Below are 21555 nucleotides of genomic sequence, written 5' to 3'. Positions count from 1 at the left end.
GGCTTCAGCTCGTTCACTCGACTTAAAAGAGTTTTCACCCCATGAGACCCCATGAGTCAGGGACAATGTAGTGAATCTCTGGTTGTTTTATGTTTACCCTTATTTCACTAGTGTCTCCAGGTTTTCATAAAGGAAGGTCAGGAAGGTGGACAGTTTGCCTGGCTGTCTTAGTAGGTGTGTCTTTTCCAGGCAAGGCAAAGGTATGGGGAGGCAGAGACAGATATGAAGAAGAATGAGTGGGCGGTAATGGGAAGCTGAGTGATGGCTCCTTTCTGTCTCCTCCATCCTCTCCATAAGCCTGCCATCAATCTCCCTCTCCCCATGTTGCTCAGAATTGGCCCGTTGTATCTCATTTGATGAGTCTGTACTGCCTCATTCCTGCTGGCCAGACAATGCTGAATCACAAGGAGCCAAGAGTTGTGTCTGCCTTCATTGCCCAGGACATAGCAGCCATTATGGCTCTGGCAGTGGCATCACAGAGTTTATGTAGACAGATATAGCTTGCTAATTTGCTGAAATGCTGCATTTTAAGCATTTGTTTTGTCTTTCAAGGGCAAATAACTTTAAGGTCCTGGATTCTATCTACTCTAAGGTGTAACAACAACCACATGAAAAAGAAAGTTCCATACTGAATTGATCAATTTCCTTTCTGGATTTATTAACTTATATGTTTCAGTGTAACACGTTTTGAAACAGGTTTCAAAAAGTTGATCTGACCTTGATCAATTTGATCCAACACTGTTGTTTACTGAAAAATGGAATGAAGTAAATCCAATCACAGTAAATATGGATTGAAAAAGGCAGGTTTACAAATCCAAGTTCACATTTTTTTCCAAGTGTCAGCCAGTCCCTGATGACAGCTAAACTCTAATCTAATTGCATTCACATGATGCTTGTAAAACTGTCTTGTATTCAGAATGTTGCCAATGTTTTACTACAAAGTTCAGAAGTAATATATCTTTTATTTGTTTATTGTTTTTTGTGCACCATCATGATGAAGGTAATACAATAACTTGTCATTTTGTCCTTCTCATTATATGACAAATCTATGTCAATTAAAATGTGAAGGTAACTTAAGTAGTTCAGGACTGTTGTTTTCTTTTAGCTATTTTAGTCAGCTAACTAGCATATTATGCAGGAAGCATATTAATTCCTGTATATGTGCAAACAAAAGTAAAACCTTTAACATTACATCATAAATTAAAATGTTATACAAGAATGTGAGTGACATTTGTGCTCCCTCTGCCCAGCTACACACACTAGCGACATTTCTATGAGCATCACATTTTACAATAGATTTTACAAAGTATGTATACAATAAGTGCATAATAAAGGCAGACATGGAGTGATAACTTGTTTGGAGGTGTGTGTGATAGTCTGCTTGTAGGGTAGCAGCCCTGGCCTCAAAACTTGTGGAATGTGTGGAATAATGTTATGACAGCTTCTGAATATGCTTCACTGCATTTATGGCTGATGCAATGCAATGAAATTTTTTTTAAAAGTTAATATTATGCAGTTTAATTTATTGTCTATCTAATACTGTATGATACCACTACTTCATAACAAAATTTGCACCATTGCTTATGGCCAGATTTCAAGAATTAGTTAGCAGGCTTACGTACATGAAACACTTCACATTTATTTCCTCTGAGTTTAGTATATTAAACAACTACTGCATCAATGTTCAAGATTATTGAAAGAGAATTTATGTGGTCTGAAATATGAGTCTTGGGAGGGACTAGATTCTAGAACAGGGTCTGCATACTGTTTATCCTGCATGTTTTGTAATTGTACAGGTATGTGCATGAACACTATGATGGATCATACAGAAGTCAAGCATGGTAAAAAAAATGTACCTTCCCTACCCAAGCCTGACCAGTGTTTGTAATACAGGTGAAAAGGAGCAGGAACAGGTGCCAGAAGAATGTAATTGATTTGTTTGGCAAGGTGGATTTTTTTTTTTTCCATTAGCCTCACTGGCGTCTGTATATTGACAAGGCCTACATTTACTGTTTCCCCACTACCAATCAATGCGGCACATTGACCAAGAGCTTTTACCATTCCTTGTTGTCTTTATTGAGAATGGAACAGCAAGCACCCCTCATGAGGTAACATTTCAGGTAAAGACTGAGGGTGTGCAAGACCAGAAAGTACCAAGTAAATGGACTGGAAAAACTGGAATTCCTTGCTGCTAAAGCATGTGTAAGCCAAGCAGCACCACCTTCCGGGCTGAGAGACCTTCTCCAACACCTGAGCAACCTGTCTCGATGGACACTGAGCATCCATCCACCTCTGGATATAAGGCTGAATGTTTCAGAAGGCTGAAATAAAATGGAGAGCGAATTGTGGAATCTGTCACCACTCACAAAAGAAGTCACATCATAGTAGGTGTTTGCACTACCTGTACCACTGACTCCATTTTAAAACCAGACATTGTTAACAGACCACTAATACTATTGCCAAGCTCCAGTGATGGCAGTGACATGGAGGTTTTGAGAAGGCCTCGGTTGTATGCCATCCATCAGATCTCCACCAGCCACAATTTCAGTTTGAGGATGTTCCTGACCCATTGCCTTATACAAACAGAGACTGTGTTTTACAAAACGTCCTTGTAAGGGAGAGCTGCCTGCCACTGTCAAAGTGGACTCAACATCTTTGTCATTCTCACATACTGTTATGCTTGTTCATCACCCCTACTGCATTAAATACAGTGCTCTAAAAAATCTTGGACATTAATAATTGCCATAAAATACTACAGTAACAAACACCTGTCTAAAATAAAGCTCTCATTTCCCCTTGTGCGATGATAAAAACTCTTCCTCTTTCTTCCTCTTTGAAGACAGGGGCAGTTATGATACACATGTTCCTATCAGTTCATTATTGTAGTGGATCAGGTTGGCACTTGGATGCAGTTTTAATGAGCTCATTTGTTATAACACAACATCAAAACTAGTCTGGGGCAGGTAAGGAGCATGCACAAAACAAATGAATTTTCATTAATTTCATTGCTCTCAGAGGTTTCACTTCTGTGCAATTAAACTTCTAACTTAAGTTAGGGGGTTCAATTTTTCTGGAAGGGATTGATCTGCAGTGACTGAGTTCATTAAAGAAACAACATGAAAACATTGCCACTTCAGTATCAAAAGGAAACTTCACCAACTGTGTCACCATCCGTTCATAAAGTCCTGCCTAAATTCCCTCCATTTTCATCAGCCTTAACATCAGTCATGGAAAGTGAGCCTGTGCAAATCAGGAATGAATAAAGTGTTTTTGTGTCCGCTCTGGCAAAAGTGAGGACGTTTTTTTTTGTGTCTACCTTTGACAGGTGTTGATCTATAATTGAACGAACCACTTTCCAAGGTAGTTAAAGCTAAAGACAACTGAAATGGCCAGATGCGCAATGCAAACTGCTCAAGGGCGTTCAAGGTGAACTTCACTGCATGCTGCCCATAGCTCATCCAGCTTGCTAGCAGTGTTCACCGAAAATACATATATGTGTACTCTCACAAAGTGAAATGCAATTACTGCGATTAAAAAGCTACTGTGAAAGTTCTTGTTTAGAAAACTAGACATAGATCTCACTTTTCTTACTCTTCCCCTCTCTCCCCTTCTCTCTTTTTTCTGTGTTCTCTCGCCCATCTCTCACTCCAGTCTCTGCTGCAGCAAGTGCGGGCTGTCTTTGACCAGATGTTTAAGTTCCAAGCTGCAATGTTTCACTATACTCCGGAGGAGCTGCGGTTGAAGTTGCCTTTTGAAGAGAGGACAGCACAGCAGAAGGAATGGCAAATCACCCAGAACTAGGCTGCAAGAAGTCACTCCTTAGAGAATGCTGTCACATCAAGGTAACCCCGGGTCCCTGCTATGTTCAGCCTGCTGAGTTTTGGGACACTGGGCTTGGGATAGTGAATGACTAGGGTCAATTCATCAGAGCTACAGTAGCTCATCATTTCTAGGACAGGCCGTCTTTTTCCTCCTCTTGAGTGACATGCCATCTGGAAAACAGCCAATGAGCCGGAGGTTTTTTGGGGGTTTTTTGGGTGTTGTTTTTCTGCAGCCATATATTTTATATATTTACTATGCCTGTTAAGAACTAACATAATTATGTCAAAGACATGTCATTCATTTTGTAGGTAGATGGGATAGTGACAAGGACATTTATGAGTAATGTGCTGTAAAGGAAAGGACTCTATGACAACGAACTTTTGGCAGAATGAGGTGCTTCATGTGGCTTTTTACAGCAAGGGCATTTGACCATTCAGTAAAGCTGTGATTTTGTTGCCAAGCCACTGAATACAGACCCCGCAAATTTAAGAGTCCTGAAATTTTTAAAAGCCCAACTACACAGATGGCTTTTGCAACTAGAGGAAAAGGCAGCAGAGCACAGTATGCTATGGATTGCATGATATGTTGCAGCTTCAGCAGGGAAAGACTATGGCAACATACAAAAGAGATAAAAAACAAGGATGAAGGCATTATATATCTATTATTTTACACACACTGCCACCCTCTGGTTATGGAGCTTAAAACACACTTCAGGATTAAGCAAAAGGTGGTTTTGAATTCAGACTAATCAAGCAGTTCAATTCTATATACCGCATTTCTATATTCTAATATGTTTTGAGTTAATCTGGCATGTAGTCCAACTCCAATTCATGTTTTTTTTTTTTCTTATCTCTTTCCCTCCCATCCTTTATAAGTTAAAAAAAAAAAAAAAAGTTTAAAGCGCAGGTGCGTGTTAAACTAAACTGATTGCTGTGTAACAACACGCATGGGTTCAGCTGATTCGCAGTTAAACTGTCTAGAAACCGGAAGTTGGAGATCTACCCAGAACCAGAGCCCGTCTATATAGATATTCTCTGCCAGAACATAGAGTTAACAAGAATGCCACTTAATTTAGGATTCCTTGCGAGTTCGATCCTCGATGTAATATAAATATTATAGGCTATCGTAAAAGTTATTAGGCTTTATTTTTTCTTATACGATTAACTTCACATCCGCCAAAGTTTATTTCCCTGCAAAAAATAAATAAATAATAATAATTTCCCTGGATCCTGTCGTCATTGGCGTGTCTGAAAGGGAACTAAAGTTAAAACTTTACTGTAACCCTCGATTTATAAGCATTTTGGTCTGGATCGTGTTTGAATTATTACATTACTCAGGAACGTGCATAGGCATTTGTTTTGGATAATAGTGGCTGTGAAATAAATGTTCGATCGCTAAATTGTTATATATATATATATATAATGTAATAAAACATTACTACAGTTTGTGTGTAGGATGTGATGTAGTTTTCATTCTGCAAATAAGATTGTTTAGTCTCTCCTTAAACCACCTCAGTGTCAGGTTTAAGCAAATACGCACAAAAAGTGACCTCTAGTGGCTATGAAATTTCTTGAAGACACAGCAACTGAGATCAAGCTAAACCTCAGCAGTAGGTTAAAACACAGGTACCGATGGCACAGCAATGGGGCTTAAAAAGCCACGTGACTTCTTCCACAACATGCGCGTTTAAAACCGTGTTAAAACTCAAAACCGCAGCTAAGCTAACGACAGAGCAATTGCCCCTTTGACTCGCAATTTTTTTTGACCCGCAAGCATAACTTTTTGACTCACAAGCAAAGAGGACTGATTCGCAATCAAAAAACACAAACTTGATTTTTGATTACAGTGCGAGAAATTTCCTATCAAAACTGTCCTTTATGCTTGCGTTAAAAGACACAAGAATAACTTCATACAATCTCTGTATATTTAATGAGATTAAATGGCATATAAATTAACGTTTGTAAATAATAGGTCAGACCGCCGGGTCATTGTGGGTAATTACGAAACCCGAAAAAGACTGAGTAGCTGGCAACAACAGGGTCCTGCACACTGGTTGTGCAAGGGTTAATACAAGCAGTCCCTTCATGCCCCTCGGTGATACTGAAAAACAAGCGGTCACGCCGAGGATAGCCAATCGTGTCGTTTTTTTTTTTTGGTCAAAGGAAGTTAGTAAATGTTCAAACTTATTGCAATCGTTGATTCACATATTTCAAGACGATTAGATTGCCGTAATATTTCTCGCTGGATCTACCGTCTTATGTGGGACTAGTTTGGTGCAGAAATATCTACTGGTGTGCGCTTTAGACGCTAATTATTTCAGAATAGTTGTAAAAATCCATTAGCCACAGGTTACCTGCAACGCACGGGACGCTCGTCTTCACTGTCGGCGTGCTATGTTATTCACGTCTGAAACTGTTTAATATCGATCTTCTGAGTGAGTAGCAACGTTAACCAACACGCATGCAATCCGATAGTTTGCAAAAGGCGAACCAGTGTAATCAACTCGGAATTACAAAGTCACAATGAAGCCAGACTTCAGTCCAGGGAATGGCAAAAGCCTTTCCGAAAGTACTACCAAGCCCGCGCCCTCTGAGTACACCGGACATGAAGAAGATGTGGACCTGCCTTTTGTAATTGTAAAACTTGAGGACGAGGAGAGCACTACGCAGTCGGATTCAGATGAATGGATGCGCCCCGTAGAATCTACAGAAGAAGCAGAAGATGATCAAAACGATACAGATGACACCGAAATCTCGGAAGAGATAACGCACCATTCAGATGGTGTCTTTCTAAGAGATCATGGTCCAGGAGAACAGACACTGGACAAAGATGGTGATGTATCTGACTCTTCACTCGCACATGGTATGGTTTGAGCTGGCCGATTTATTTTCTACCGCTTGTAAAGTCACGTGAACTATAATAATACTGACATTATTTCACAAATCCAGAATAGGGAAGACTAAACCTTTCAGCGTTCTCAGTCTAATTGAGGTGTGGATCTAGCGTACGAGAATGGGATAAGATGTACTCAGTTTGAAATATGACCAAAGCTAAAACGATAAGGTTTCAGTAAAACGTGGAAAAACCTGTGCACTTTTGTTTTTGTACTTACTCCCCTTGTTCTGTACGTGGCGCAGCATTGTTGAGTCCCCATCCTTATTGACCTAGCACCATTGCTGATATGATGACTGATTCTGACGCGAAGTTTCAATAAAGTTTCAATAAATATTCGCCAGTTTCGTAAAATTGGACTATAATACCGTTTCTATGTAGAAATGACAGTCACACCAAAGACAAAACTATTTATGAATCGTCTGAAATGGATCAACCTGCAAGATCTTAAAAAGGTTGACTAGAAAATTAAACGTGCACAATAATATGCATAACTTTAAAGTAAACGAGCATAAAAAACGTAACACGAAGTGTAGCCTAGTTTGGGCGTAACTGCTTGTGATGCAGATTTTTATTGATCTCAAGTTTAACAGCATAACTATTTGTTATTTCGTATGACACAGGTTACCAAGAACATGCCAGGGTCCGTAAGAAGAGACTTTCTTTACGAATAAAATGTGTTCAGAGGCAAGCAAGAAGGCAAAAAACGAAGAGCATGTTAAATGGCAGGGTAAGTATGTGTACTAGTGTAAGAGTACAGATACAAGAGACGTTTGCCATCAACAGATTCGTGGTGTCAGGTATTCAGGCATCACTCTCTATATGCAGACCATAATTGCATAAATTTATGTTTACTGAAACTGCAGAGTACCACACACTAACACTTAAGCTCTTAAGTTTATTTTGCATAGTACATGTGTGCATTGTATTAAAATAAACATCAATCATCTTTTTTGCGTTCTTTTGTGTACATGTCGGGACAGAATCCTCCAAAGCTTCATTTATCCTTTATTCTTATGGTAACATGGAATTTTGTCATGCTATATTCATCGCATCTGTTGCAGGGCAAGAGGCCTGTGGGCAAGAAATGCAAGAAGCCCTTCTCTAAAATCCAGGGCTTTGCAAAGCTGGCATTCATGGAGTCCCAAAGGAGAGAGACACCAACAAAGAAACCCACTGAAAAAGAATTCCTTGTGAGCTCACTGAACACAGAAGAACTGGAAGAAAGTACGATGGAGACGGATTACTCCCATGCTGCTGACAAACGTAAGTCTCACTCTTATCATTGTCCAATGAGGGTTCCAGCCCTGAAATCAATGTCTCCGTGAACAATCCTTTGGTTATAATCAGGAAATTGCAGCATTTTTCTCCTTTGATGACAGCCTCTCAAAAATTGCAGAAGAGTCACAATATTGAAAACAATGCTGTGTCTTCACTCAAAAAAAAAGAAAAAAAAAAACTATGGTGCTGAGGTTTTCACTGAATTTAAAGTTGATGCCCCTTGTGTCTGTGCAGTACCAAGTTTCTTAATCTTAAACCTCTGATGTTGTGTCTTGTGTCAGACCCTTCTCAGATCAGTGATGTACATCACCCATCTGCCGGAAGTCAAGGCTGTTGGAAACAAGGAGTAGACTTGCCGGTCACTAGCGTCTCAGCTCCCTACAACAGACTGAAGTCTGACCAAGTAATCAGCCCACAGCAGGCCACAGAACCACCTCTCTTTGTCACTAAAGACGGTGCTGTGAGTGTCATTTTCATGTAACTTTGTACCATTTTAATAACCAAGCCAGTACTCACCATAAGGCCATAAAGCTAGGTCTGAGACATAAAACTGCAAACCAAGTCATTAATGCTTCACAGTCTGAGAAAAATGATGGTGTACATATCAAACACCATCTAATTTACAGTGAAAATTTTCTTCCTATTACCAAACATTCCATCACCAGAACCACTTTTCAAGATGCCCCCTTGAAGTCTTTCACAAAATCATGTCAAATAGAATTTGACTCTCACCTGTGACATTTTCTGTTCCAGAAATGTTAATTAAAAGCATTCATGAAAAACTATAACAACAGATGTAGCTACCTTGTCCGATTTACTTCTCTCTATCCCTGTTTAACATTGCCCCCAATCTACATGTTGTTCATGATTTTAAGGTAAAACTTTCTTCCTACGTCGTAATGTTCCTCAAAATATACAGCTATTTCCATCAAAATGGGAAAAGGGGCAGAGGGGTTTTCAAGGTGCCTCATAATTTCCTTTAGCAAGGGGCTTGTTTGAGATTTATTTGGTAGACATCTTGACAGTTTTTTTTTCGCTGAAGGGTCAGAGATGATGAATGAAGCCACAACGCTACAAAACATCTGAATGTTTGGTCACAGTGATTGTTATCACCTCTTAGGATTCAGCTTCAGCTGGATTGTGCGTATAGGCGGTTCCACTTTAAATTGATGTGGCATTCAATTCTGATGATAAGAACTAGTTTCTTTTATATACTTTGTTAATTAATGTCTTTCAAATTGCCAGGAAAATGCAAAATGCAATGAGAAGCAGGAGGGTGTACTGTCTGAAGTCCTGAATTATTGCAAGGTAAGTTACAATTTCAGGGTATGAGAGGTACAGAATCTTTCCTGGCTTTATAATGTCCTTGCATTCCATAGTTCCGGCTTTCTTCTTCAATCTATCTATATAAAGTAAGTTAAACCTATCTGTACAGTTAACTTATAGTCATGTAATCAACAATGACTAGAAACACATTCTATTGATCTCAGATATATGTATTTTATATGTGACAGTAAACTGGTTAAACATTTTTGGCTCTGTTCTGTCAGTTCATGTGGACATCCATCCAGAGGCTTGAGCAGAAAGTTGACAGCCTTCAGTCAAATCTTTCAAGCATGCAGGCATTGCAAATGAGTCTTCAACATCCTTTTAAGGTGACTTCTGTTGAGAAGATCATAAGAAACATTTGCATTATTTATACATATATACTCATATACACTCATTCAGGAATTATTCTTTGTCCTTTTCTCAGGAGTCAGCGTCCCAGCGTCCCCCGCCCAGTACAACAAGCTATTCACCGTGGGCCGTAACCCCACCCCCCATCACCTTAAGGTTCACAAGGAGTCGACTCGAGCCTGGGAGAGGTCCCTCTCATGGGCTTGCACAGGAAGACAGGCCCTCCTTTTTCTATCATCACTATGTGCCTCCCAGCATCCGTCGCCCCCCCTTCCTCCTTTCTCGAAATACTGCAGGTTGCCCCCGTGATCCTCCTCAGTGTCACTTACAGGCCAGGGCTGTGGGCAGAGGAAGGGGTAGGGGTAGGGGTAGGGGTAGGGGTAGGGGCAGAGGCAGGGGCAGGGGCAGGGGCAGGGGCAGGGGTGTGAGTGGGGGGATACAAGATGGCCTATCACAGAGCGCACCTGATGAGGTGAGCCAATCTGCAAGTGTGTCCACAAAACCCCATCAACCTCCTGGAGCTCTATCTGTACGGCCCGTTTCCATGGTCTGCACACCGGGTGAAGAATCTGTGATGGGGAAAGATACCAAGGCCTCTGCAGAGGATCAACAGCTAGGCAAGTAAAATTGTTGTTAGTGTTGCTATAACCCCTAGGGAGTAAATGTGAAAAGTCTACTCAAATTCAGAATGAACATTCAGTATGAACACACTGTTATAAAGCCCCTAAACAGGTGTAAATGCCTGAACATGAGATGCATTTTAGTATATTCTGTCAGGCAGATTTACTCCCAGTGAAAGTATTTTTAGTAATAGAAAGCGCATCTATATGAATTGTGAATTGCAAAGGAAATAAATGAAAACAAAAACATATTCAAAGAGATACCATGAAGTAACACCACTCTAGACACTAAAGCATAAATATAATTTAATAACTATTACCTCTGTTAGCTAAAGGGTAAAATATAATCCCATAAACATTTTGGCATGATAACTACAAAATAAAGTATTAGATTCACTAATCCTATCAACAACTACTTTTCAGATTTCAATTTTTTGGTCTTCTGGCTACATTTCTACATTATTTGTTTCTGGAAGGCTTCGTTACACTCTGATTGCATCTCTAATTCTTGATTGACAAGAATTTGAGTGAATTTAATGTGGAATAAACTGCCTTGTGCTCTAGCCATCAAATAATTTGTGTTATCAGAAGTCTGTAAAGCAAGGTATTGAAACATGTCCATTTTAAAAAACGGGGAAAACAAGGGATGGAATTGGGATGGCACTGAATGAAAGAAATCAAACTTGAATGAATGTTAATCTGAAACTCCTAATCAATGCCATCTTTACCACTGGTGTTCTCCCTGGCAGTGCTGATTGGCAGACCTGTGCGGAATGTGCGAATCCATACCTCTGAGTATCTGAAGGCATTCAAAGAGAGCGAGCCCAGGAAGGCTGTGGCCTTGATCCTGCAGGCTGTCTTCCCCACCAGTGTACTCGCATGTAGTGGTGTCATTGGCGACGTGGCCAGGGGCATACAGCAGCTCGATCCCAATAAAGTTGAAGCCATAAGAGGTGAGCGTTGTCTTGCAATCACTTCCTGTTAGCGAGTAGTACTTATTAATGCTTTATGCTTATTAGTTCATTCAACCCCTCTGAACAGTACCCTCTTAAAATTTTGAAAACTCGTTGCCCAAGAAGTGGACTCGAATGAGTGATCATGTTTTTTTTTGCTTGCATTTTAGAATGGCTTGCAGAAATGTTCCCACGCCACGACCTAGGTGTGAAAGGGGCAGACTGGGCTGATTGTTTGGGGGTCATTAATAACGTGATGAAGGGGCTGCGTAGTATGAAGAGATAAGTACGTACTTTTGAATTTAAATGAAACACTGTATGTAACACAAGAAGTTGGATACTGTGCAAATGACAACCAAAAAAACTAATTTAATGACACAGGTCTACACTCAGTTGCTGAGTGCAAGTGCAGTTTACAAACTGTAAAAAAACAAAATAGGTGTGTTTTCACTTTTAGTGTTGACACATACACGACTTGCTCCACACAGATTTTGTGAATGGTTATTACCCAATGGCAATTTGAAATATCTCATTAATCACTGCACAGGGAGTTTGAAGAGGACTTTCATTATAACTTAAAGTGGGGCCCATATCGTGGTGCGATTATCCCTTATACTCAAATTCCTTTGCTGTCAACCTCTACACACGTAATGAAACTAGTGCCTCAGCAAGGTGGCTTCTGTTGTTATGTTACAGCTGCCTGTATGCATATCAGTCTGCCAAGATGTCAGCACTGCACATAAGCATGTTTACCCTGACCAAATTCTTATTTACGTGTGCAAGTGCCTGACTGTATCTGCCACTTGCTTGTTAAACTTGCAATGAATGCTGAGGTGCTATCAAAGTCTAGCAGGGAATGAAGCACTATGTTAACTGAACCCTTTTTCTCACACTAACTGTAGGTGATTTGCAGGAAGTTAAACAGAATTTGCCAGCTCATGCTTATCCAGCTCAAGTTTTTATAAAGACAGTATTTCCTGTTTTGCAACTGCATGATAAATCTAAGGTGTTGACATGAACGTCTTGACGCAGAGTTAATTCTGATGGCTCTTTTATTTGAGGTTCAAATGAAAACTGGACAAGATCTGACCAATGCAAGATGACTACTAAGAGGGACACACCTCAACAGCAGCATATCTTCCTATGACAACTCTGCCAGAGATTCAGGAGAATGAAAACAGTGACATGGGACACCTGGGAGTGGAAAAAAAGAAAACCTCTTCTCTCTACGTGGGCAATGCCTGCAGATTAGAATAAGTTATTCCTTACTGGTAGTAGTTAGACAAGGCTAACACAAATCAGTTGTTACATTTAAAGAAATACCTTGCTAATGGAATTAATGGATACCATGATGAGCAGTTCTGTGTTGCCATTTTAACAACCATTTTCACTTTGTTGTGTCAGCAGGGCAGAACAGGCTGCTTTTAGATTACTAATTTTGTTTTCACTTATGGAGGGACAATTTGCTGGAAAGTCTTTACAGCATACATTTGCATTACAGTGTTTTACAACCAGAAATTTTCTTGCTCTTTCATTAAATTTTTCTTAATAAAATTCTGTACCTTTTGAAGAATTTGCTATGCTTTTTCGATCTTCAAAACACATTTAAAATGGTAAGAACCCATTTTCCTCTTTCCTGAAGATAACTTAAAAGAAATTAAAAATATATATTAATTCCATTAATCCATAGAAATAAATACTTTACAAGTAATGTGTAACATTTGTTTGTCCAATACTTTTTGCTGTCCAATATTAATATTCTGCATTCTACAAATATGGACTTTTTCTTATGCTTATGAACTGTCTGTCTTTATTGGAAATGTTGGGACAGTTCTACATTGAAATAATAGGATTTCCTATATCTCACACTACTTTTTGTCTCTTCGCTGAAATTAATTGCATCTGAAATCATCTAATTAAACAAATGACGTGGGCAATGGGAATGGTTAGAAACAGTCCGGCGATCTCCCACACAGACCTCAGTCATCTCCTTCTACACTGTATTTGAAAGGGTCCTGTGGGAAGGAAGAAGTGCTAGGTTTTGCAGCTCTTGGAGCTGGTCTCAAGTTTAGTCGAGTAAACGCAGTGCTGAAGTGGATCTGCCCGGCCTCGGCCGGTTCACAGTGCTCATCTCATCACTGTCAGCGCTGGCTGACGCTGCGCAGGCCGCCCTGCGTCTCGGGTCTCCGCGCGCGGTCTCAGCGGCGTTTCTTTCGGCTCTTCCCCTTCTTCAGTTCATGTCTGAACTTGCGGATGGTGCTGTTGATGGCTCCCACGCAAGCCTTCCAGTCCTGGCCGCTCTCCTCCAGAAGCAGCCAGGGGAAACGCTCCTTCAAGTGTTCTGAAAGGACACGGGGGAGGTCAGGGTTTTACATTCACGTGTTAACGCTGCATTTAATTTTAAACGCACAGCAACCTGTGAATGTTAACAGGATTAATGGAATTCATATTGACCCAAATGGGAATGAGATTCTTTCTGAGATGCAATTTCTAGTTTTAAGGTATTAAGTACAAAAAGTACTATTCCATTTCTAAATGCATCTCCAGTTGAAAATATTTTCTTTCTTCCATACAGCCCTTTTCCAGAATGATAAAAGATAGCTCATCAGAGATTTGGCTGGTTTTCATTTCCTACATTAAGTCAGAGACCATCTCTCATGGAGAAATAGTAAAAATGCACTCAGTATATCCTTGATATACTTAGTTTTTGACACTGTCTCATAATTATTTAGCAGCGATGTTCCCATGTTCAGTAGGGACAAGATCACCAAGAGCAAAGCAGTGCTGACATCGCTGACACAAAGCATTTATTGCCGTTACACTTCGGAGTTAAATACCTACATTGTACTACCATACACAAAACCTAACAAACCCAAACCCAGATGATGTGGGGAGACATGAGAATGGTCACAAATTGAAAATGGTCAGCAGAACAATAATACTGTGAGAATACAGAATTTAAAAACGGGTAAAAGTAATTTCAAGGTAATTCAGAAAAGCAAACACGCAAAATGCAGGGTTCCACCTTACCTCTGAGCGCGCTGATCTTGTTCTGGTCCAGGGCTTGGATGCCATGCTCTCGGTTTCCATACACATTGCTCTTGACCAGCACATGCTCAGGGAAGAGGTACTTGATGAGGTAGCGTGCGACAAGCTCAGGGCGGGCACGCAAGCGGGCTGTGAACATTGCATACCGCGGCACCTTTACTTGTCTGCTGGGCGGCCCCAGATATTCTGTGGTCAAGGAGCAAATGTTCCAGTTAGAACCATGTATCACTCAATCCTGAGATTAGACATCACTTCAGAGGAGTATTCTACCTGTTTCATCCCAGCTTCCATATCTTAACTGGATTTTTAGTACACAGGCAAACCAAAGGTCTAATGAAGTTTATCGACTGGTGATACATTCATGGGCTGGTCATACTCCCTAATAGTTATAAAGTAACAATAATTCTACTTATGAGTAGAGTCAAAATCATTTTAGTAAGGAACAGAAAATCTAGACCTTAACTCAATGTCACATGCTGCCACCTGTCCGCTCTTATATTTTGTTGTTGTTTCATTCCCATCCCCCCACCCCTCCTTTTCACCCTGATTTTGGAAACATGAGAAATGAGGCTCACTTCAGGGCTCTCAGGTCTCCTTTGTGCCTTGAACGTGAAGTTAATGTTACCTCTCAGACTGGCCCCCATGCAAATACTAGCATAAAAACAGTTTATAGTTGACTTGAACTTACTGTGATCTAGACAGCAATTTGCATATTGGACCTTGTTGTAGCTACAGGTTTGTTACTATTTACACATCTCATTGTGAACTATGAACTACTGACAGCTAGCCTCACAGCATGGTCACATTAATTAACCTGGATCATAATATTTAACACAGGATTGTATAAAAATACTGTACATGTAAATACACTTTCTTCCATGTTTTAAGAACTTGACAGCTAGCCACAGACATCAATTAAGTAAAACAAGTCTGCTTTTCTTAGGTCCAGTTTATCCACTTATTTGTAAATCTGCTTTCAAGCATCAACAGCCTCAGGGTGTCAAATTATCTCAGTTGGAGAGAAGTGATTCTCGTAAGGGGAGTACGTTGTATAATTATTTTTAAGGATAAAGACATACCATACACATCATCTTTGTTGGCCTCCTCACTCTCTTCAATGGGCCCAGAGCTGTTTTCTGCTGCCTCCTGCTTGCTGATGGAGCTGGTTGTGGTCTTGGTCCTGCGGGAAGTGGAAGGAACATCTCCCTCGCTGTCTGATAGCTCCACATCGATCTCCGCTGTGGCACTCGCAGCCGCAGGGTCAGGGTCACTGTCCTCATCTGGTGCTGGCTCTTTCCCATTTTCGTTCTGGCCCTTCTACTTTTCAAGAACAAGACAGGATGGGAGAGAGTGATCAGATCAGTTAGAAGTGGTCACGAATGGAAAATAACTTTTTCACGGTAAAATTTGCAAAGACGTAGTGACAAGCATTTCTGTGGTGTCGCTGACCTTGTGTTTTTTGGCTTCAAAGCGAAGATATCTGGCTGTGGAGTTTATGATGGAAACACAAGTTTTCCAGTCTTTTCCATTTTCTTTCAGGTCAAACGTGGGAAATGTTTTAGCAAGCCACTCTGGAAAATAGTAATCAAAATCTGTAGTAGCATATTTTACAAGAACATTTGCATGAAGTGCTGCACAGACTCTCTTTTCCAGAGAGCATCAAAAAAAAACACAAAACTCTGAGCGAAACACTGGAAAATTATTCCCCACAAAAAGGCGGTCAAGAGACACTTCTGGAAAAAGTGAAATAGAAATGTGAATGCTTGTTGATGAAACTGTCCATCACATCACCACAGTACACTTCAACTCCTTTACAAATTATTTTTCTGTAAATTATTCGCTCAAATTAGAGCTGAATGAATACACTTTGCAGACAATCACTGTGGTTTCCCTTAATATTGTGGCTTCACACCAGTTCTATCTTGATACCATGTGGGGAAACATGGATGTGAAGATGTAGAGTGTTTTGCGCACTCTCCCCAATTACCTCTCATGGCGGCGATCTTGTTGGGGTCCAGTTTCTTCAGGCCACGGACAGAGTCGCCCATGATATTGCTGGAGGTGAGGGTCTCCAGGGGGAAGACGCTGCGCAGCAGGGAACGGACGACACTCCGCGGGCTCTTCAGAGCCACCGCCTTCTGCAGAGCGCTACTGGGGATCTTCACCTTTCGCTTGGGGTCCCCTAACCACTCCAAAGGCACTGTGGGACAGGCATCAGAAACAGGGCAAACACCTTCATCTCTTATTCTATTCTGCACAAATCCGCCATTACCTCACATGCCTTTTGCGAGAGGCAACAGCACTATCAAATACACAGTGCACTGGTCACTCAACCTACAGCTTGTTCACTCTCCTTTTCCCAACCCGTAATACTATTATACACTACTTCTTTCACACTGTCATGTATTTAGATAGACGTGTTGTCAGTACCTGTCTTATGTGAGCTGGGGCTGGTGGTGAGCAGACTCTTACGCGCGGTTTTGGCCACAGAGCCCCCAGCAGATGGAGCGCTCCTCTTCAGGGTCTCGGTGGTGGCCTTACCAGGGGGCAACGGCTGGGTAGTGAGGTGGGCTCTCACTATGCTCTGGGCCAGCTGGCTGGGCTGTCCCTGGGGCGCGAGCTGTGGGGGGCTCGGGACCCCTGGGGCAGGAGAAAGGGGAGGAGGCTTCTTCCCCTCCCCCTGGAGAGGAGGCGGAGGGGAGCACACACGGACCAGCTGGGGCATCGGCAGCCCAGAGTCTGACACCGAGGAGCCATGCTGCATTCCGCCAGTGTTCAGTAGCTGGGCCTTCTGGAACATCAAAGACAGGGATTATTTCGTCAGTTGCGTTCATGTGCTAGTCAAAGTAAACACTGAATTCAATGTTCAATGAATCCAGGTATTCTTCTCTGACCACACCATACCACATAGGGATGTCTTCTGTTAGAAGGTCAATGGTATATCTTACAATTAATATTGTATCTAAAAGAAGCTTTGAATGTAATTTTAATGCTCCTTGAAAAATAAAACATATGTGAAATTGAACCCCATGGAAAGCAGAATTTAGGTTTACCAAATCAACAGGCCTGACAAATCTTACTAATGATTGGGTTTTACTTGGGTGACGTGTTACTCTACCATCCTAGGAACATTGACAGATACCCAATTCATTCTGCGGATTGTTTTTTCACCTGAATTCTTCGTTTTGCCCAGAGAGATGGGATGTTTCAGCCAGTCCATACCTGTGGGAAGAGTGCAGGACTCAGGTGCACGGCTTGCACATTGGTTACTTTGGCTTGAAGCTGATCAAACTTCTGGTCAAGTTTCTGGATGGCCTCATACATGACCTGAACAATAGACCATAAAAAAAGTTGAGTTTCTGTGTCAAAACTTTGCGCACTGCTAGCATCACATAGTATGTCCCCTCAAAACAATGCAAACACTTCTGAAGAGGTTGAAGGGACCTACCTGGCAGTAGGTTAGTATTTCTCCCAGTGTCCTTTGGTGGTCAATGCTGTATAATTCCTCTGCACCTGCCTGCTACACAAAAGAAATCTCTTCACTTTGAAGCAAAGTGCCTGCATTTATCCCACATCAAAGGGTCAAAATTGCACGATTAACTTTAACCTGTATTACACAAATATTGCAGATCCACTGTTTTGAAATTAAACTGCGTCTACACTTTAAAATTTCAGATATATTAATATTACCAAAAATGTAATTAGGGATTTTGCTGGGGTACACAGCAGGCCATGTAACCTGCAGGTTGCCAGATTTACTCCAAGCTGGGACACAGCTGTTTGTAACCTTGTGCCTTTTGGTATGATAATGAAAATATCAAGTGGTATAAATGGATGAAATGTTAATTGTACAAAACAGTCTGGATAAAAGCATCTGCTTAGTAAACATGCTGTAATGCAATGGGACTGGTGACAGAGGAGCTAATACTGACCTCATACTGGGGCAGGCAGTCATACTCCATCTCAGCACCTGAAACATCCTCCATCTGAGGCTCCTCCTCCATCTCTGAGACCTGGAGTGACAGTGAAATCCACTAAATACAGATGAAATGGCCCAAAAACTACTTTTCTGTTTTTACTTTATGTGACATCTTAAAATGGAGGAAATCAACAATGTGGCGGCACTGCAACTACAGAAGAAAGGGGAACATCAAAAAGTGACCCAGATTCACAGAGCTCCTCCAGCTGTACCTACCACGCTGCCACTTAGTGACCCAGAGCCTCTCCATCTCCTGGGGCTATAACCTCTTCCCTCCATCTCTGGCATGCTGTGTCGTCCTTCTGGTTTGGACACTGGCTCCACTGAGTCACATAGGCCATCTTTTGTTAATCAGAGAAACCAATGTAATCAAATGTCTCAACTGGATCTCAACGCAGTTCTAAACTTCTGCTGGTTTAAACAGATGGTGTGTGCACCGATCAGAATGTGTGAATTTAACAAAGGACATAATCTCGTTGAATTTTTATGAAGGGGATGCATATATTTAGTTTTTACTCTACTGCTGGAAACTCACCATATGTCATCTGCATATTGAGGGGCTTAGGGACGTCTGTGCGGCAAAATGGGTCCCGGCCACTTGCAATATCACATGGTTCTTCTGTGACAATGCGGCTCTGTTGGTCTTCCACCAGGATCTGATCATAGTCCTCCTCAACTTTAATCCTCACAGGAACTGGGTCTAAAATAAAACATACAAACTCAAAGCATACCCTACATTACTCAATATTCAATTTAATGGCAGCTTCCAGTACTCCAAAGAGAGCAGCCTAGTTATCTGTCACATGGATGCTTACATTCTCCATACAAGATAAATATTACACTTTTCAATTCAATTATCTATTAAATCTGCAGACTGAAACGAGGACAACTCGCATTGTATCGGTGAAACTGGTTACATATACTCCAACAAATAACCCATGTATTTTCTGGATTAAAATCTATGTATTTGTGAACAGTCTTAATTTGCTCTGCACAATCCTGTTAAGATTAAAGCATAACATTTTTACATTTACAGCGAGTAATCAGAAGCTTAGTATTTCACATCTGATGTCAGTTAAAATGTTCCTAATTCGCCTCTGTTTCGTGTGTTCCATTCAGATAGCGGACACGCCCCCCGGACCCACCCAAGTGAATTTAACTATAAACTGGTCATTTTCCATAAGTGCCTAAAAGAGTGGCAGGTTTTTAAGACAGCTCCCTCATTAAAATAAATAAGCTCTCCGGAGAACACCATCTACATTATTATAGTATCTAACAGGTGTATAGAATTTAACAGTTTAACTATTGGATTTGGAATAGGCTACAGACAAATCGACAGCAAACGCTGGAGTTTATTTGTTTAGACTTTAAATCTTTAAAATCCGCGTCTTGGTGTATATCCGTAGATTGTGGCGGTTCGGTTTATATAACAATACAAATTTGACGATGAAGAGAAAAAATTATTATGAAATAGGATATAGGTGGGTTTGCTGATGACAACGCTCAACGTCACTCGAACAAAGGGCTGCGCAGTCATGACGCTGGCACAAGCCTAGCAGAACAGCAGGTAGCGGGAGGATAGATTATGATGTTGATTTTATGATGCATAAAAATATATATTAAACAGAGACAGAACACCGGAGATCATATATGTTATGAACCAATGTGGGCAGTCCCTTGTTAGTATCGGTTACGAAAATGCATGTACCTACATTTCGTTCCACAATTACTCGGTGACGGAAGTGGAACGTTCAAGGTGCTGCAGCCAGTTAGACCTACTGAACGTGGAACGTCGAGAACGTTCCTACAGCTTGTTTGATAGCTAACGTTAGCCTGCAAATTACATGCACCGAACATGTATATTATTTAATTTGTAATCAACAGTGTGGCTTAGTACCAAGCGAGCTAGCTGTTGTATATTTGTCTCTTTTCACGAAATATTATCACACCAGAGATGTATTCAGCACAAAATACACTTCGCTAGCTGCATACATCAGTGTGCATGGGTTCTTTCCAAGTTTGCATACCCCTGCGAACTGTAACTGGGTAACTAGTTCCCCCAACGCTTTTGCAAGCTAGCTGTCAATGTAATCCAGCAAGCTCTATGCATATGGAACGGTGTAACGCGCCACATAACGTTATCAGAAAAGCTAAAGGACGTCACAAAACGCTTTCTCCCCCCACACAATAACAGACACAACGCGCCGATTATCTTGCGCGAATTTACACCATTGCACGCAAACTAAAACGCCAAAAAAAACAACACTGGGCGCTCGTACCGTTTGTTGACATGACCGTTGTTCGCCAGTTCTTTGTTGTTTCCTTTCACAATCAAGTCAAGTGGGTCCGTGGGGCTGTTCCAGTGATCCCGTGACAGACTCCTCCCGTTCCGCACGCACGTTCTGCGTCTGCGCATTAGGCCTATTGCACTTGGAATCCTGAGAGGCGTTCTCTGTTTACAATGTCCAGCAAAGCATAGGAGCAGACGTTCTGACAGCGTTTTCAATACACGCAACGTTCTTTTGATCCACCTATCCCATTGTAACCAACGGAATGTCCGTGCATGGTATGAAACTGGAGACATCTCACCTTAGTGTTAATGCGTTGTCATGAGCCGCTACCCCCCTGAACAGGACTAATGTGTTCAGTGTTTCCATCACCCATCATAAATGCCATTATACAATATTTCAGGTGAGGTAATGTTATATTTGTCTTTTAATTTAGAAAGCAATGATTGGGTGACATGCCTGCTTAACTAGAGATGCTATTATATTTGTCATTTACTTGGCAGATGTTTTCATACAACACTATCATGACAAGATAGACTAAATATATATCAAAAAGCAACCATAGTTAATTTAGGCAGCGAGCAACATTGAGAGTTAAATTGTATCACAAAAATCAAAATCGTTGCATGATATTAGCCGTTGAAGTGGTGTTGGCAGATATTTTTGTTATTATGTGTGAACCTCAATTTTGGAAATAAATAAGAAAGCAGTCTGGAAAAAAAAGAATTATATCTAAAATGTCATTGTTTTCAATGTACTTTTATTGTGACTTACTGTATGTTTAGAGAAGAATAATGCCAGTCAAAGACAATGCATTCAATTAACTGCCTTGCTACAGTAGATATGTAACATAAATGCATCAACCCAACAATAGTTAGGAACAATAGGGTAACATTGTAGTATAGCAAGCAAGCCAGTTAACTGTCAAATACTCAGCTAGGTAACCTGATAACAATATGGATGTCATAAATTGATGTCTTAATATGTATACATGC

The 21555-nt window shown here is 40.9% G+C and overlaps 2 protein-coding genes and 1 long non-coding RNA gene across 4 annotated transcripts; 2 read left to right on the top strand and 1 right to left on the bottom strand.

Annotated features, from left to right (window-relative positions):
• The first annotated feature begins 5997 nt into the window (after nt 1–5997).
• Nucleotides 5998–10297, top strand: si:zfos-905g2.1. The gene is made up of 8 exons (XM_036540852.1): nt 5998–6654; nt 7338–7444; nt 7779–7980; nt 8277–8455; nt 9241–9303; nt 9546–9650; nt 9749–10028; nt 10239–10297. Exons 1-8 carry the CDS (start codon nt 6345–6347, stop codon nt 10295–10297), a joined length of 1305 nt encoding a protein of 434 aa, XP_036396745.1. The 5' UTR covers nt 5998–6344.
• A 748-nt stretch (nt 10298–11045) lies between these two features.
• Nucleotides 11046–12869, top strand: LOC118785337. The gene is made up of 3 exons (XR_005005283.1): nt 11046–11245; nt 11416–11531; nt 12307–12869. It is a non-coding gene; the product is annotated as an uncharacterized LOC118785337 (long non-coding RNA).
• Nucleotides 12870–13180: 311 nt separating this feature from the next.
• zgc:113423 (uncharacterized protein LOC569178 homolog) lies at nt 13181–20653 on the bottom strand. 2 transcript variants are annotated; one of them, XM_036541233.1, is made up of 12 exons: nt 20552–20653; nt 18808–18972; nt 18489–18613; nt 18226–18306; nt 17742–17813; nt 17516–17620; nt 16724–17084; nt 16281–16493; nt 15743–15864; nt 15373–15610; nt 14276–14479; nt 13181–13586 (listed from the first exon to the last, which is right to left on the bottom strand). In XM_036541233.1, the coding sequence occupies exons 1-12, from the start codon at nt 20562–20564 to the stop codon at nt 13444–13446; spliced, it is 1842 nt and encodes a 613-aa protein (XP_036397126.1). In that variant the 5' UTR covers nt 20565–20653; the 3' UTR covers nt 13181–13443. The 2 variants fall into 2 exon arrangements, with proteins under 2 accessions (XP_036397126.1, XP_036397127.1); XM_036541234.1 differs by having other exon boundaries at nt 17742–17810.
• Between the last annotated feature and the right edge of the window lie 902 nt (nt 20654–21555).

The sequence above is a fragment of the Megalops cyprinoides genome, chromosome 11 (genome assembly GCF_013368585.1).
Source record: "Megalops cyprinoides isolate fMegCyp1 chromosome 11, fMegCyp1.pri, whole genome shotgun sequence".
Lineage (NCBI taxonomy): Eukaryota > Metazoa > Chordata > Actinopteri > Elopiformes > Megalopidae > Megalops > Megalops cyprinoides.
The sequence above is the reverse complement of the archived record's forward strand: the minus strand, read 5'-3'. Positions and strand labels throughout refer to the sequence as shown.